Raw genomic sequence first — 17,805 nt, 5'->3', positions numbered from 1 at the left:
TCAGGGCTGATTTCCTTAAGAATGGATAGGTTTGATCTTCTTGCAGTCCATGGGACTCTCAAGAGTCTCCTCCAGCACCAAAATTCAAAAGCATCAATTCTTCGGCGATCAGGAGGAGGAGGCCGGCTGAGCTGTTCTGTCATTTCTGTTCCAGCTTCCAAATAAAGAGCTGCTTTGGAGAAATAGCTGGGTCATCTGCTATGTCAACCCACTATTCAACTGTATTTATACTACTTTCCTTCCTTCCAAGGAACTCAAGGTGCCATAGTCTGTGTGGGTGCAACACTGTGCCCCAGGAGGCTATTGAGGCTGCACCCCTAGCTAGCCCACACACTCAGGCCCCATTTTCTCATTTGAAGCAGAATCCTCCTGCATTAAGCAGTAGCGGCTCCCTCTGACTTGGTTGCCCTAGCCACTCTGGGCGGCTCCCAACATATAACACATAACAAAGCATTAAACGCCTTTTAAAAAACCTCCCCTATCCAGGGCTGCCTTCAGGCGTCTTCTTAATGTTGTCTAGTTACTTATCCTCCTTGGCTCGGGGGTCGCCTAACTTCCCCGGATTCTTTGGGGGAAGAAACGGGCTTTAAACAGCCCGACTCCCACTTAGTCGAGTGTTAGGAATGGTGACCCGGGGCGCCGAGAGTGGGCGCATTGGGCATAAAATGCCGCCAGTTACGGGTAGCGGGAGATGGATTTTGCAAAGTAGGAACGCAATGCGAAAGCACCGAAGAGCACAGGCGCGTTTCCTTAAAACGGTGCATTTTAAACGGAGCCGCCGGCAGGTCACAGCAATGCAAGGGACAAGCAGAACTGAAGCAAGCCTGAGAAAGGCGACACGCCCTTCCCCTCGCGCACGGGGATTCCCCGAAAGGCACCTGAGCGGAGGAGGCCGCCGCTTCCGTCAGCTGACTGGCCGGGAGGGGGAAAGGCCGGCCTTCCCAGCCCAGCGCCTCCTCGCGGCGCCGCTGCTCGCTCGCTCGCGGCCGGAGGAGGAGGAGCGCCGGCAGCTGCGGAAACCACAGCCGCCGCCGCCGCCGCGGGAACCGGCGCCCGAGAAGAGGAACTCCGACCGCTCCCTCCCCCCCCGGCTGGCAAGAGAAGCTGCCGGGGCTGCTGCCTCGGTGAGTGGCCCGGCGGGGCGGGCGGGGGGTCAGCGCCTTCCCTGAGTGGCAGCGCTTTCCCTGGAGCCCCTCGGTCGCGGGGGAAGGCGGGGCAGCCGCCACCAGAGGCCGCCAAGCCCAGGGCGGGTCCGCTTGCGCGAGGCGGTCCTTCGTCCTTGCAGGAGACGGGGGCGCGCCCGTCCTGCGTCCCGGCACGAGCGCCGTGTCTGCCCTGGGGGGCTCCCTGCGCGGAAGGGGCAGGAGGGGAGCGGGCCGAGGGAGACAAGAGCTCAGCCCCGCCCCTTCTGCCATGACGCAGAGGAGGAGGAGAGCTCTGATCCTAAACCTTCGCTGCCTTGCGGGAGAACTTCAGGAGAAGAAAAGGCTCGGGAGTAAACCCTACACAAATTCAGAGTGGAGTCCTTAAGACAGTTGGATGCCGTCCTGTACGCCTCTTTTGGGCAACTCCTGCAGCCCAGCTGATACCGGACCACATCAGTGAGGTCTAGAGGGGGGTCTTGTCGTCAGGACCTCCAGGCACACTGCCCAGGCCAGGCTTGCACCCCAGTGAGATCACTTTGGTGCTGCTAACAGTGGTTAGACTTCACCCCCAGAGGCACACTCCATTGTTGGCTGTGCCTCTCCAGTGGTTGTGTGTACAACGTTAATGAGAAATCTTCCATGCAGTTGCAAAGCCTGGGCCAATCGGGGCCAATCCCTTTCTCATTAACATCCAATACCTGCATTGGTGGGGCATGGGCAGTCGGTGTGTTCCTGCTCTCCTCCCCTCCCCTTGGCACACTTGTCCAGAAACTTCTAAACATCGTACTGGCCTGACCAATGTCTACAGAAGTGCTGATGAGAACTAGGTGTACTAATTAGTAAAATGTTTTCATTCATCAAAATTCCATAGTCTAGATAACTCCTCCTCATGTATATAAACCACAGCCCATTGGAAGGTTGTTGTTGTTGTTTAGTCGTTTAGTTGTGTCCGACTCTTCGTGACCCCATGGACCATAGCACGCCAGGCACTACTGTCTTCCACTGCCTCCCGCAGTTTGGTCAAACTCATGTTCGTAGCTTCAAGAACACTGTCCAGCCATCTCGTCCTCTGTCGTCCCCTTCTCATAGTTCCCTCAATCTTTCCCAACATCAGGGTCTTTTCCAGGGAGTCTTCTCTTCTCATGAGGTGGCCAAAATATTGGAGCCTCAGCTTCACGATCTATCATTGGAAGGTATATTATTATAATTATCTATTCTTTCTTTCTTTACAAAGTAACTATAGCAATGTCCAAGAAGCCATTAAATGGGCAGTGTAGCAAGACTGAGGTGGAAAATGGGCACCCAAGTGTGTCGCCTCCCCCCCTTGGCACATCCACGGTTGAGGAGATGGTCCAGCAGATGAAAGAGCTCATTACTGAGAACAATGAGCTTAAAGGTAAACCATTTGCATTGCATGCACTTCCACATGGCTTCATGGAGATGGCCTTGAATGGTCGGCTTGTTTGAGCCAATTGCCCTCTGACTGAGTCCTGAGTGCTCAGCTTGGGGCATGAGGCACATGGCACACGCTGAAGCTAAGCAGATCTGGGTCTAGTCCGTGGAGACTGCCTGCTTCTATGGTGGCATGATTAGAGAGATGCATGATATGATTGTTAATATATGTGGGACTTAAGGTAGCCTGAACAATGTGCTTTCTTCCCACCTCACAAACAGCCCATCTTTATTATTAATAATAATAATTTATTTGTACCCCACCCCACCCATTTGGCTGGGTTTCCCCAGCCACTCTGGGTGGCTTCCAACAAAAATTTAAAATACATTAAAATGTCACACATTAAAAACTTCCCTGAACAGGTCTGCCTTCGTATGTCTTCTAAATGTCAGGTAGTTATTTATCTCCTTGACATCTGATGGGAGGGCGTTCCACAGGGTGGGTGCCACTACCGAGAAGGCCCTCTGCCTGGTTCCCTGTAGCTTTGCTTCTCACAGTAAGGGAACCACCAGAAGGCCCTCGGAGCTGGACCTCAGTGTCCGGGCAGAACGATGGGGGTGGAGATGCTCCTTCAGGTATACTGGGCCGATGACGGTATTGAGGGGGTGCTCATTAAATTTGCAGATGACACCAGACTGGGAGGGGTAGCCAGTGCTGCAGAAGACAGAATCGGGGTTGGAGAACTGGGCCAAAACTAACAATATGTATTTCAGTAGGGTCAGATGTAAGGTTCTACACTTAGGCAGGAAGATGGGGGACACTTGACTTGCTAGTAGTACATGTGAAAATGACCTAGGGGTCTTAGCTTATGAGTCTGTGTTCCCTTAGTTCTTGATGCTTAGACCGTCAACTGTAGTTACTTCACTAGCAAAGCACTGTGTGAGTGCTCAGAGGCACTCTCTTTTCCAATTCCAGTTGTCCTCCGCACCTGCTGAGTTCTACAAAACTTGAGGTAGGAGCTGACAGCCAGTGCCACCCCCTGGATAGGTTGTAAGTAAGTAAGAAAGCAGGCAGGTGGGGGCTGGCCAAAGGCAGACCGAGGTTGGCAGAGCAGTGCCCCTTTCGCCCCAGTGGGCCAGGCAGCACTGAAAAAAGTGCAGTTTCATCCATGAAACTTTCCAGGGCCATGAGGAAAGGTGAGGCAACCACCTCAGGTGGCAGGATCCACAGGGGCAGCAGATCCCAAAGTAGAGCTTTATTCCCCACTTGTTCCTGATGTAGATCTTCACTCCTCCTTCCCCGTTTGTGTTTTGCCTCGGGTGCCAAAATGTCTCGGGCAAGCCCTGCCTTCTTCAGTGTATTTTGCCTATACTGTATCCAAGTTCAGGTTTGGGGAGGGAGAGTAGCAGGAGTAGATTGATACATGCTGTTAATGCAGTATTTTGGCGTGTCCCAACAGAAGCCATGAGGCAGCGTAATCAAGCTATGAAGGATCGCTTTGAAGAGCTTTCCACGTGGAGAGAGAAGCTGAAGGAAGAGCGGGAGTTCTATGAAACTAAATTCAAGGAAGCCAGGCAGTGTTTGGCAACCAAATGTGTAGAGAATGAAGCCCTGAAAAAGCAACTCCAGACTCTAGAAGAGAGAGAGGAAGGGTCCACAAAGGTGAATAAAACTATGAGCGTGTGTGCATGCCTGGGGCACATCTATAAAAATTGATACAGCTAGAGAAACTTTTTTTAAATTGCCAGACAAAAAAAAAAAAAAAGAGGACACTGTGAATAGCTAACTGTCTAAGGCTGCAGTCGTAGGTGCAGTTCATATTCTTTATTACATTGATTTGTCACTAACTACATAAAATGCTTCAAAATAACTTGCAGTTGTTGTTTTGTGTGTGTGTGTGTGTGCGCGCACACACACACACACACACACACACACACAGTCACACCTTGGTTCTCGAACGTAATCCATTCTGGAAGTCTATTCAACTTCAGAAACATTCAAAAGCCGAGGCGCAGCTTCCAATTGGCTGCAGGAGCTTCCTGCACTCAATCTGAAACCGTGTTGGACATTCAGCTTCCAAAAAACGGTCGTAAACTGGAACATTTGCTTCTGGGTTTTTGGTGTTCGGGAGCCAAAACGTACAAGTACCAAGGCATTTGAGAACCAAGGTACAACTGTATATGCCAAAAGTTTAAAACGGATCAAAGGAATAAAACAGTAAGATTTACAATCTGCAATATTATAAAAGGGGAAGATAAACACATAGGCACTAGATGTCTGGAATACAAATTTTAATACGAATAAATAAGACGGCAGGGGCAGAGAGCTTGGGCTTATATGATCTCAATGTCCAGTTATTATTGTTATTATTATTTATTGCATTTATATACTGGCCTATACCCGGTGGTCTCAGGGCGGTTCACAGAACAAAATCAAAATATAAAACCACAATATATAAAATCCAAATAAAAACAACCCAATAACAACCGCCCCCAAAAAAGAACCACATTTTAAAAGGGCATAGTTAATATTTGGCACGTCCTTCACACTCTCCTCCTGTATCTCCTGGCTTCTCTAACCCTCTCCATCTAAACTGCTTCTCCTAGGGATGCACGGTTTCCAAAAAGGAGATGGCCCAGGAGCTAGAGCAGCTGAGGACGCAAGTGGTGAAGCTACAGGCTGAGAAGGCTGATCTGGTTGCCATCATTTCAGAGCTACAGCTTAAACTCAACATCGGAACTGAGGACTCATTTGTGGAGATCAGGATGCACGTAAGCAAGAGCTGTCCCTTCCCCCAGAGAAAGAAAGACATGATGAGGTGGGCCTGGAGCCAATTGTGCAGTTGGGTAATCTCTGGGCTTCATAGTCTTACGGTGTGCCCCCCCCCACTTTAGATGCTAATGTTCATTATTCACTTATTTCAAAATGTGGGAAGTTAGCCCACTGGTGTTGGAGGGGGGAGAATCCGGCTCATCCAGCTGACGGGGGCCCTGAGCTTTTGATCACCACTGTCTAGAAATCTCAGCACTCTGGCTTAACTGAGTTGTAGATTGGGCTTTGTTGGTTCATATTATTATTGACCTAGTGTCTTCCGTGTGTATTTTCTTAGATTATGTTAGAGGGAGATTAATGCAATGCATCACATAACTGCAACATGTCAGATTCAGAGTTGCCATGTTCCCCCCTTCCAATTTTCCACAGGAAGGAGAATTAAACGGAGGTGTGAAAGAAATTCAAGACCTTCATGGCAAAACAATGAGGGATGCAGCTCCCAGTGTGTGAGTAGAATTTCTAGGCTGCTCCTAAGGGTAGGTTTTGATTTGTGCTACTCTTCCTAGTCTTCTGTTGGAGAAAGGGAATTAAAACAAGAAGAGTGAAGTGCAACACTCCAGCCACGGCACTCACTGCTCTCTTCTGTTTTGCAGATCTCTGGATGAAGCAAAAAAAAAGTTGGAAACCGAAGCGTTGACTGTCAGCCAGCTTCTTCATTCCCTCAGGAGCGAGATCCAGAAGAGAGAAGGCTTGGAAAAGGAGCTCCAGGAGCAGAAGGAAAGGTGGCGACCTTCTATAGCTTATAATTATTGGGTTGAATCCAACATTACTCAGAGGCGACCTACTGAAGTTAATGGACCTCAGGTAGTCATGTCCATTAATTTCAGTGGGTCTGCTCTAAGCACTGCTAACGTTGAATACAATCCATTTTTCAGTGTTTTGATGTATAGACATGATCTCAAACAAGGCTGTTAAGTCCTGAACTTACAATCGTATTTCTGAGAGTTTCTCCTAAGCATTTCACACATGTTGTCCCTACCATCTGTTCAGCTACACCAGACATCCCCAAACTTTGGCCCTCCAGATGTTTTGGACCACAATTCCCATCATCCCTGACCACTGGTCCTGTTAGCTAGGGATCATGGGAGTTGTAGGCCAAAACATCTGGAGGGTCGCAGTTTGGGGGTGCCTGAGCTACACTGTAAGGCCATTAATGCTGTTTTTGTAAGCCCCTAATAACCTAAGTTGCATCTAAAGTGTTTGGGATTTTAATATTTATATTTATGGCATTTATATGCTGCCTTTTTCTCCAAGGAGCTCAAGGTGTGGTGTACGTGGTTCTCCCCCTCCTCATTTAATCTCCACAACAACCCTGTGAGGTAGGTTAGACTGAGACGCGGTGACTGGCCCAAGGTCACCCAGTAAGTTTCATGAAGGCTGAGTGGAGATTTGAACCCTGGTCCCCCAGGTCCAACACTCTAACCATTATACTAGTTAAAAAGGTATTTATTTGAATATTGGGTTCCGGTTCGTCGCGGCGGTGAGAAGGACGCAGGGACTTCGCGTGCCGAAGTCCCTGGCTTCTCGGAGGGGGGGGAAGTCCGCAGAGCGAGCGGACTCCCCGTAAAAGCATCGGATCGAGAGTTCCGATGACTCAGGCGTCCAGCGGCTGCTCCGTTTGGCGGATCCCCCGCCGCCCGAGAGCTCAATAGAGCGATCGTGAGCCGGTGGGGTTGAACCGCGGGAGCCATTTTGGGCCACATCTTACCTCCGGGAAGCGAAGCTCCGAGTCCTGACCCGGCAAGCGGCGGATTCTTCCGATTTGAAACTAAAGATTCCTAAAGAAGTAAGTGGAACTTTGATCTGGATCCTAAATTTGCTGATTGGAAAATAGGAGAGACTTAAAGAAACGGAAGCCGGTCTCTTCCTAATGGGAAACTGGGAGGCGTTTGGAAAAAAAAAATCCCAAGCCGAATAACGAAAGAATTTGAAACTGTGGACCCGAGAGGGAAAAAAGACTTTTTGGAACCATCTCAGCCCCTGAGTCCGGCACCCCTTGAGGTACAGCGGCATTAAGGGGAAGAGTGTTTTGACAGCTGTCAAAAGCTGTCAAACTGTCAAAAGACCGGGTGGATTGATTGTACTGCTGTGAACAGGAAAAATTGTTTGAAAATGTGAAAGAACTATTTAAATTGGAAGTAAGAATGGATTTGGGACTGAGTTAAGAATTAAGAAAAAGAACAGCCAAAATGGAGTCGATCGTCTGAGAAAGGAATTTTCCAGTACCCATTGTTCCCTACCCCCTGTTTATCTGCGGTTACGAGAGGTATGAAAACAAAGCTGTCTCGAGCCTTCCAGGAGACTGTGCTGAACTACTTGCTGTCATGGGAAGATTTTTACAAGGAACGGCAACATCCCAACTTACCACCAGTTGAGATTGAAGTCCAAGTCCAGGACTTAGAGGATAATTTAAATTTGGAGACTGCTGATTCTGAGACTGTGTGTGAGGAGAAACAACTGGAAGAGGACTTGGACTATGACAAATTTGTTTGGGGTGAAGCAAAATATGACCTCCAAAAGGAAGAAAAACAACTAGAACAAGAAGATGAGAGACAAAGGGACTTAAAGTTTAATGGATTTGAAGATCCTGGAGGGGTTAAAATGTGGAGTGGGGTTTTTGAGGGATGGGAAGGACAGGGGCAGGGGGGGGCAAAGGCCTGGAGATGGATTTGGGAAAGAATGGGTGTGGGGTAAAAACTTTAGTTAAAAGGTATTGTTTTGGTTTCTGAAAGACGGTCTTCGAAATCTTGGCATGACAATGGAAATGCTGAACCAATTGGGGGAAAAAGACTTAGGGAGAGGAGATGGAATGTAAGAAAGAAAGGGAAAAAAAAGTTATGTTTCCTTAAGGGAGTATAAGAATGGTTGGGAAAGAATTTTTAAGTTACTGTAAATTATTGCAGGTTAAGTGAGGTGTTTAGGCAGAAAGCTGCCTGCCCCCCTCTCCTTACTCTGAGGCACTCAGTGGCAGGGGGTGCCCAGAGGGGTGAGGAGGAAATGGAACCTTGGAAGTGCTGTGCCCTGCAGGCACCTCTTGTGGCAGGAGGGGACCTGTGGGAGGGCAGCATGAAAAAGGAGGAGGATTGAGTTAATATTATAAGATTAAGATTTGAAACTGAGTTGGAAAATTCGCCATAAGTAATCAGAATTTGTCAGGAAAACCATAAGGAAGACTATCGAGGGAGTCGCAATTAAGATGTTAAAATAATAAGAACTGGGAAGTTTGAACTCTTCCCAATTTTCCTTTTGTTTTTTTTCTCTTTTCTTTCTTTCTTTCTTTTTTTTTCTTTTTAGGTTAATTAATTATGATTATGAAAGAGTTGGGGGATGCAGATCCCCATAACCCCTTCCTCCCTGTTCTCTCAGTGGCAGGGGGGGATATGGAGGGAGGAGGGAGGGGGGAAGCAGAACTCAATTCACAATTGGACCCCTTTGTTTCCTAAAGCACACGGGTCCTACTGGTGGCAGAAGTGGACCGGTGTGTGGAGGGAAAATGAAGGGACAGTGTTATATTATATGTTTAGTTTGTGTATTTCTTGTTTGAAAATTAATAAAAATCTCTTTAAAAAAAATAAAAATAAAAAATAAAAAGGTAAAGGACCCCTGACAGTTAAGTCCAGTCATAGACAACTCTGGGGTTGCGGCGCTCATCTCGCTTTACAGGCCAAGGGAGTTGGCATTTGTCCGCAGACAGTTTTTCTGGTTCATGTGGCCAGCAAAACAAGAGCAGCACACGGAAACGCCGTTTACCTTCCCGTCGTAGCAGTACCTATTTATCTACTTGCACTTTTGGGCGTGCTTTCGAACTGCTAGGTTGGCAGGAGCTGGGACGAAACAACGGGAGCTCACCCTTTCAGGGAGATTCGAACTGCCGACCTTCTGATCGGCAAGCCCAAGAGGCTCAGTGGTTTAGACCACAGCACCACCCGCGTCCCCCATTATACTACTGTACTTACAAACTTTTTTTAAAAAAAAATTTAAATACTTTAGTAGCATGAAAAAAACAATTATGCTCTTAGTTCACTGGCAACTGTTTGTTCTACTCTGCAAGAGAGAATGCCCTGTGGCTGGAGTAGTTTTGACCTGTGCTACTTACGCATTTACACATTCCCCCAAATGCAGCAATCTTGTATTCTTGTGTTGACAGTGAAGAGATTCTGCAATGAATCCCACTTGCTTTAAGAGTGGAGAAGGGCTTCTGGAAAATATCATTGACTGTCACATGTTCTCATGACCTTTCCCATCAAATCTATAGCAATATGACTTACGTACTAGTATGTTTAAATTGGAATTGGATTCTTGTGTTTCACAGACTTCTGTTAGAAAATAAAACTGCAGAGAAAGGCACTCAGACGGAACAGGAGGAGGAGGAAGGAAAAGAGAGAGCAGAAAGCGTAAGTGTGGCTCATTTATTAATGCACCATGCCAGCAGGCGCATAGCAAGGGAGGGGCGGGGGGCGGGGTGCCCCTGGCCCCAGTCTGGTGGGGGCAGCTCACGGGGCAGCGCTGCCAGCCCCTGGCCCGCCCCTCGCCTCCTCCGGCCGAGCGCGCCGCCTGAGCACACTGGCCGCTGCCGCAGCCGCCCAAACACACCGCTGCGGATGGACTGCATATGTGTGGACATGCACAGTCCGGCCTGGTGCGTGCGTCGTGATGGCACGACGCATGCGTCAGGCTGCGTCGTGACGTCACGACGCACGCACCAGGGCAGTCTGCGTATGTACCTCCCCGGGCAGCCAAGCAGCACATGCTTGTTGGTAGCTTTTGGGTAGAATTGTCCTTCCTACGGATGGGCTCTAGAATGCTCGTCACCCAATGGGCAGAGTGAACTTTCTAAAGTTTCTCATGCCTTCATTTGCACACAACTGCCCACTAATGCAAATGCTGATCTGGACCATCATTGTGTCTCAGAATATCTCACGCATGCTGTAAACTTGCCTCTGGGAAACTTGACAGGCAGAGTTCCATGGCCTCATTGAACTGGAGATGACACCGCCAATGGGTTGGCCATACCCATGTAGACACCAAATGAGGGAGGTCAGGGGAGTTGGCATGGATCCCTTGCAGCTCAGGGTCTGTGTGGCCTCCTCAAAGAGAGGAACAATTGTTTGCTTGGTAGAAACAGTTGGGAATGCAAATTGGTTTTGCAGAAGCCCCTTGCTCCATTATAGAAATGGCTCTTGTGCCTATCCTGCCTCTGCTGCAGACAAGAGGCTCCTTTTTGTTTGTACGTTCAGACTATTTAAACTCAAATCTGCTACTAGTGACATTCTTTTCTGACTAGTTATGCGAAAAACTAGAAGCATAATAGCAGGGCTGTATTGTTAATTCAGTTTGGAGTAAGTGTATGGACTCAACCTGTGTTTTTAGGTGGTTTTGCCCGTTTCTTGCAGGTGGGTGATGAAATAGAGACTCTAAACCTACAAGTGTCTGCCCTGTTCAAAGAACTTCAGGAGACGCATGCTAAATTAAAAGATGCTGAGATAATCCAGAAGAAGCTGCAAGAAAAGTAAGAGTGCTGTTAAATTACCTATCAGAACAGGCATTTATATTTTCTTGAGGCAGAGCATCCCTCAAGGGGGGCAACCAGTTTCCGGCGGAGCATTTCTCTCCCTCCCTTGGTGAAGTTCCCCATGATCTCCTTCGCAGGTGCCAGGCTCTTGAGAGACAGCAGCATGGCGGAAGTGCTGGAGACTTGGATGAGAAGCAGCAGCTGCTGTACACCATTAAGAAGCTGGAGCTTCAAGTGGAGAGCATGCAGTCGGAAATCAAGCTGGAGGAAGCCAGAGCAAACGAAGAGCAGTGAGTATAGGCTCAGGAGCGGGTGGTGAAAGTGAGACTCAAAATGCGGCTGCGGTGTGCACCTTCTATTTCCGCCTCCATGTTTGTCACTACTGTACTGTTCAGCTAAACTGAGCTTGCAAATCTGACCAAAAAAATCCTTCTCTTTAGGGAAAGCTGTGGTGCTGATTAGGTTTCCAACTGAAATTGCCCTACCCTGGTAATTCATTGTGTGAAGAAAAGGTATAGGGCCTCTTCATGCATTGCATTTTACAAGGATACATTCAGTTTCTCCCCTCTCCCCCAATATATGTAGAGAAAATGTGAATATGATAAAATGATACACTTATCAGAGGATTTGCCATAGATCCCTGTTCTGGTGTACATTCTGTTTGTTGAAGTGCAATATATGTGAAACGGTCCTAAGGCTGGCACACAGTCTATACGTATTTTGTTGTTGAAATTTAATACACCCAGAAATTATCTCTCTTTTATTGAGGAACTCTGAAATCATTGAAGGACACAAGTGAACAAAGCAGAAAGTCGTCAAATAAGCAATTTTAGGAAGAAAGGCTTATTTTCCTATCTGTCTTACTTGTCTTTTCCAACAGACAGAAATTTAACACATTGCAGGATGCTTATAGCAAGCTTGTACCTGAACTGACCAAAGCAAAGCAGACAGTTGAAGAACTAAAAGACAAAGAGGTAAGCCTTGCTCTGAAGAATAGTCCCAGTGCTATGTAAGGAAGTGGAATGACTAGCATTTCCACCCCCTTTGTGAAAGTTCCTTCGGGGTTCAATAGGTTCAGAACATGCAGGAGGTGCCCACATCTCCCAGTGGTTCTGCATGATTCCAGCTGTGTTGCACAAGCTGCTTTTTTCCATTTGCATTTTTCATAATAAAATGCAACAGCAAAAATGACTAAAAATGGCAACATTAGACAGTACTGAGGTTTAGCCCAGCTTTAATAAAAACTTCCCTAATTTAAGTAGTGTAGAAGAGAAAAAAGAAAGAAGACTAAAGAGGAAGTGCAATTGATAAACGATAATTGTGGGAGAGGTGGGTCATGACATATGCATTTATGCTTTAGAGCATTTATTGGTATGGGAGCAGAAAATGGGGAGGGATGACTGCGTCCTAAGGAGAGATCATGGTCTCCTTCACCGGCAACATAGTGCAGCCATACTTTTCCATTCTTTAGTACAGGTTTCCAGACAGGGGAAGTAGAACAGGATGCAGAGCCCCACATAACCAAGCTGTGACCACAGTGTTTCCCCCTCCTGATTTTTGCACTGGGAGCAGCTGCTTGCACTGCGATGTGGCTCATTCACAGGTTTAGACTGCCAGGCCACCAGAAACCATAAGATGTCTCTGATTGCACTTTGTTCCTCACCCTGATTAAACCTGCTGCAGGCTGAAAGGGTCAATAAGGCTACAGCTGAGGAACTTATTCACAGACTGGCTATGGCGGAGGAAGCCCTAGCTGCCAAACAGTTCCAGATAGATGAAATGAAGCAGACCATTGCAAGGCAAGAGGAAGAACTGGAAACCGTGGCTATCCTCCGAGCTCAGGTATTGTAAGGACACCTGTCATGTGGTGGTTGGGTGAAATCCTGCTCCACTCTTAAGCAGAGAGAATGAAATCAATTGACTTAAAATACTTGAGCCCGTTGATTTGAGTGGGTCTGCTCTTAAGTATGACTAACATTGAAGATAATCCATTTATTTTGTAAGCTGCCCAGAGTGGCTGGAGAAACCTAGCCAGATGGCCAGGTATAAATAATAAAATTATTGTTATTGTTTATTTTTTCCCCTTTAAAAAGTTTTATTTATTATAACAGGCATATAGGAATCGATCATATGCATGTGTGTAGCAGTTCGAAAGCACCTCAATGTGCAAGTAGATAAATAGGTACCGCTACAGCAGGAAGGTAAACGGCGTTTCCGTGTGCTACTCTGGTTCGCCAGAAGCGGCTTTGTCATGCTGGCCACATGACCTGGAAGCTGTACGCCGGCTCCCTCAACCATTAAAGCGAGATGAGCGCCGCAACCCCAGAGTCGGTAATGACTGGACCTAATGGTCAGGGGTCCCTTTACCTTTTTATGTGTGCCACTTAATTAAATAATTCAGTACATAAGGATGGACATCCTTGGCGTATATCACTTTGTAAATTAAATTGGGAGGAGAGTGAACCATTTACATAGACGTTTGAGGGTTTGTAGTACATTAAAGTAATCTAGTTTTTAAACTGTGACCCTTTATTATACTTAACAATGCAATGATTCAAGAGTATTATATAAGAAATACCACTTTACATGGTCAAAAGCTTTTTACACATTGGGGAAAATAACTACTTATTGTTCTTGGTTTGACTGTAATATTTTTATGCAATTAATTAGGCATTTGATGTTGATTGCAGTTTTCTGCTTTTTGATAAATCCAACTGATTAGTGCTAAGATTATTCTGTCTTTCTGCTATGATTGTAATCCAAATTCTGAAGTCTTGATTGTGTAAACAAATAAGTTGTTGTTGTTGTTAATTTTCATTTCTATACTGCTTTATTTTTTAAGAAAAAAAATCTCAAACCAGTTTACAACCTACATTAAAGGATCAAATAAAACAATACTGAAGACAAACAAGTATACATTCAGAGCTACATAATTAACAAAAAACTAAAATATTATATTAAAAGATTTCAAGAGAAAACATTACTAGAGGAAGTCAAGTATAAAATGCACACTTAAATAGCACAACTAGCAAGAGAATAAAATATTATCGTAAGCATAGAACATACCTGCAGCTGTTGCTGCCAATGGTGGTTCATGGCGGGTGGTGGCTGAGGATGCTTGGTGAGGCAGGATCCTTTAGCTAGTACAACCAGGATTAGGGCAGCATATTAACTCAAATTGACTCATTTATCTCCTTTTAAAGCATGCCATGATCTTTACTCCTGTTTGTTCCCTGATTAGATGGAGCTCTATTGTTCTGACTTCCACGCTGAACGAGCAGCACGGGAGAAGATCCACGAGGAAAAGGAGCAATTAGCTGCCCAGCTAGCATACTTGCTGGCAGAGAAGCAAAACCATGAAGATCTTGGGAGGTGAGAAATGGATCAGAGGAAATGTTTAGATACTGAAACGTCTTCAATATTTTGTGAGAGGAGAGAACAGTGTGACTGTTTTAAAAAATTAAGTTTATTGGGCTGCATCCTTTCTCTCCATTTTCAGTTCTTCACTGCCGTGCTGATTTGGGGGGGGGGGAGCCATAAAAATGAGGGTATGGCATTAGCAATCTTTTTCTCTCTCTCCAGGAATATGCTGGCAGAAATGCAAACTCGGCACAGACTCCCATCAGATCAAGGCCAGCCTCACTTTTCTCAAGGAGGTAAAATTAAAAGGTCAAACTGAGAAACTTGTCACACCACAGCTCTTGGTTCACACAACAAACTCAGGGTGGCATCCAACTAACCTTTACTCCAAATTGTTGTCGTTTAGTCGTTTAGTCATGTCCGACTCTTCGTGACCCCATGGACCATAGCACGCCAGGCACTCCTGTCTTTCACTGCCTCCCGCAGTTTGGTCAAACTCATGTTCGTAGCTTCCAGAACACTGTCCAACCATCTCGTCCTCTGTCATCCCCTTCTCCTTGTGCCCTCAATCTTTCCCAACATCAGGGTCTTTTCCAGGAATTACTCCAAGTAATAACTTCAGTGGATCACCTCCGAGTAAAACATAATGGAATGCCACCCTCAGATTTTTGCCATCAAAACTTACTTTTTGCAAACCTACCTATTCCAGAAGCTGTGAATAGACTGTAATTGCTCATTGAGTATGCCTCCTTGCAAGATTATTAGACACATCCAAAAAATAGCTCCTCATGTGGCATAACTGTTGAGATTTCCATAGGTCCGGTTCTCACACAACAGTTTAAGACAGGCTTCCTCAAACTCGGCCCTGCAGATGTATTTGGCCTACAACTCCCATGATCCCTAGCTAGCAGGACCCAGTGGTCAGGGATGATGGGAATTGTAGTCTCAATTGGAGGGCTGAGTTTGAGGAAGCCTAGTTTAAGAGATAAATCTACTCCTGGGCTATGTGGCTTCAAAATACATTGTTTAGTTGTGTCCGACTCTTCGTGACCCCATGGACCAGAGCACACCAGGCACTCCTGTCTTCCACTGCCTCCCGCAGTTTGGTCAAACTCATGTTGGTAGCTTTGAGAACATTGTCCAACCATCTCGTCCTCTGTCGTCCCCTTCTCCTTGTGCCCTCCATCTTTCCCAACATCAGGATCTTTTCCAGGGAGTCTTCTCTTCTCATGAGGTGGCCAAAGTATTGGAGCCTCAGCTTCACGATCTGTCCTTCCAGTGAGCACTCAGGGCTGATTTCCTTAAGAATGGATAGGTTTGATCTTCTTGCAGTCCATGGGACTCTCAAGAGTCTCCTCCAGCACCATAATTCAAAAGCATCAATTCTTCGGCGATCAGCCTTCTTTATGGTCTAGCTCTCACTTCCATACATCACTACTGGGAAAACTATAGCTTTAACTATAGGGACCTTTGTAGGCAAGGTGATGTCTCTGCTTTATAAGATGCTGTCTAGGTTTGACATTGCTTTTCTCCCAAGAAGCAGGTGTCTTTTAATTTCGTGACTGCTGTCACCATCTGCAGTGACCAAGGAGCCCAAGAAAGTAAAATCTCTCACTGTCTCCATTTCTTCCCCTTCTTTTTGCCAGGAGGTGGTGAGACCAGTGGCCATGATCTTGGTTTTTTTTATGTTGAGCTTCAAAATACATATAGGAGATCGTTTCTATATGCAAGGACTTTTGTATGGTACAGCATTCGGGACCCATCTGCACTGTGCATTTAAAGTAGCATCATAGAACTCTAAGCAGTTATGGGCTCCCCCAAAGGATCCTGGGAACTGTAGTTTGTTAAGGGTGCTGCAATTGTTAGATGGCCCATATTTTCTCTTAGGAACTTTCTCCAGAATTCTGTGGGCATAGGGATTGGCTTTGAAATCCACCTGAGAACCCACTTGGGCCGCTTATTTATCTACAAATGTCTTCTGCAATTTGTTGGTTGCTTTATTGTCATTCGGGAGGGGGGGAATCATGAGGACTCATTCCATAGGTCACTGTTATTGTGGTGTTTGGGGGGGGGATATGATGTAAAATCATGCAAGTTCAAGAGGATCCATTTCAGTTCTATTGGATCTGACTTTTACTGAGACCCAGTGGAAAAAAGCAAAGTGTGTGTGTTCTCTCGGGGGAGAGAGGAGAAAAGTTACTTGAGGGGTTGGTGCCCACAGCTGTCTCTCAAAATTCCCTATGTGCCCACAAGTGCAAAAAGATTAGCAACACTGACTTTTCAACAAGAGGACCTGACCATCTTGATTATTATATTATATCTCTTCCTTTCATTCTCAAAAATGAAATTTGTCTCTGCAGGAACAGAAGATCGGGTTTGGCAGCAGCAACAAAGGAGTGTCCCAATACATTCTTGTCCGAAGTGTGGAACAATTCTTCCTGATATGGACACACTTCAGATTCATGTCATGGACTGTATCATCTAAGCACTGGCCTCAAGAATTCTCAAAGATGAGAAATGCACTTTTTAAACAGAATATGTCAATTCACACTCCTTAGCAAGGAGCCTGATTTTTGAAATTTAATAGTCTTTTTCTATTTATTTCAACAGGAATTTTTAGGTTTTCATTTTATGCCTTGGGTTAGCCAGTTAGCTTTTTTTTAAAAAAAAAAAAAAAGCTGGCTAAAGCTGAGGATGCCAACACCATAATGATTATTTGAACTAAAATATTTATAAGAGGTAGAATTGTATGAGAATCGAAAGGATGTGCATTCATGTATGTGCATGTGTGTGCCCATTTTAGAAGTCTTCTGGGCATCTGTAAGTGCAACTGAGCCTATGCAGCTGTTTGCCTGCCTGCATAAGCTCAGGTGCTTCATGAGAGTCCATGTTCTCTGCCTATACATATCTGATGGGTGAATGAAAGTGATGGGTTTTTCTTCTCACAGTTGGGAAGAAAGATGGGTCTAGAGAACTTGGTTCTTGACTTCAACAGCTACGAAGGTCCCATTTATAAAACTCATGCTTTCTACATGCTCAAATGTGGCTGTTCTTGGTCTGGACCATTGGCAGCCCATGCCCAGCACTTTTCAAGAGGATAAAGGCTATTACCTGTGTAGCTTTGGAATGGAATGGAGAACTATGTTAGGAAATATCAAGGAGGCAAAAGTGTGTCTGACTTCATTTGCCGTTTCACTTAATTCTATTCGGGGAAACTAAATTGTTGGTTTAATAATACAGTATATTTTAGTAATTGAATACTTGAAGAGGAAATCCTGTTGTCCCTCCAAAGGCACCTTAATGATGCAAAGTTTTCAGGGGCTTGTTGATCTTGCTTCTTTTAAACTATAGACTAAGATTAATTGGTCCTAGAAACATCATGTTGGTATGTTGTATCCGGTTTAATATAAATATAAAAATAAATGTTTTAAAAAATTCACCTAACCTTGAAAAAGAGGCAAGTTTATGCTTGAAGAAGAGATACTCAATTAGTTCTCATAATTAACAGCAATCCAACAAAAATAAAATTACGTTGCAAAAACTGGTTTGTATGTGGGGGTTTT

At 45.7% G+C, this 17,805-nt stretch overlaps 1 protein-coding gene across 2 annotated transcripts; it reads left to right on the top strand.

The window, feature by feature from the left end:
* Positions 1–982: 982 nt before the first annotated feature.
* On the top strand, positions 983–17,783 carry OPTN (optineurin). Of its 2 annotated transcripts, none has more exons than XM_088652481.1 (14): positions 983–1,124; positions 2,389–2,541; positions 3,998–4,200; positions 5,145–5,309; positions 5,740–5,816; positions 5,964–6,092; positions 9,683–9,764; positions 10,764–10,879; positions 11,020–11,172; positions 11,763–11,856; positions 12,566–12,724; positions 14,124–14,254; positions 14,465–14,538; positions 16,603–17,783. In XM_088652481.1, the coding sequence occupies exons 2-14, from the start codon at positions 2,391–2,393 to the stop codon at positions 16,725–16,727; spliced, it is 1,659 nt and encodes a 552-aa protein (XP_088508607.1). In that variant the 5' UTR covers positions 983–1,124; positions 2,389–2,390; the 3' UTR covers positions 16,728–17,783. The 2 variants fall into 2 exon arrangements, with proteins under 2 accessions (XP_088508607.1, XP_034983549.1); XM_035127658.3 differs by having other exon boundaries at positions 2,380–2,541.
* Positions 17,784–17,805: the final 22 nt, after the last annotated feature.

This window comes from Zootoca vivipara, chromosome 9 (genome assembly GCF_965207765.1).
Source record: "Zootoca vivipara chromosome 9, rZooViv2.hap1.1, whole genome shotgun sequence".
NCBI lineage: Eukaryota > Metazoa > Chordata > Lepidosauria > Squamata > Lacertidae > Zootoca > Zootoca vivipara.
This window is presented reverse-complemented; position numbering and strand designations above follow the sequence as displayed.

What these genes read in the sequence shown, in the direction of transcription:
- OPTN (XM_088652481.1), top strand. Translation starts at nt 2,391, where the DNA reads ATGTCCAAGAAGCCATTAAATGGGCAGTGTAGCAAGACTGAGGTGGAA. An exon ending in GAAAAGAGAGAGCAGAAAGC is followed by an intron (nt 9,765 to 10,763) that starts GTAAGTGTGGCT and finishes CGTTTCTTGCAG; the next exon opens with GTGGGTGATGAAATAGAGAC. An exon ending in TGGCTATCCTCCGAGCTCAG is followed by an intron (nt 12,725 to 14,123) that starts GTATTGTAAGGA and finishes TTCCCTGATTAG; the next exon opens with ATGGAGCTCTATTGTTCTGA.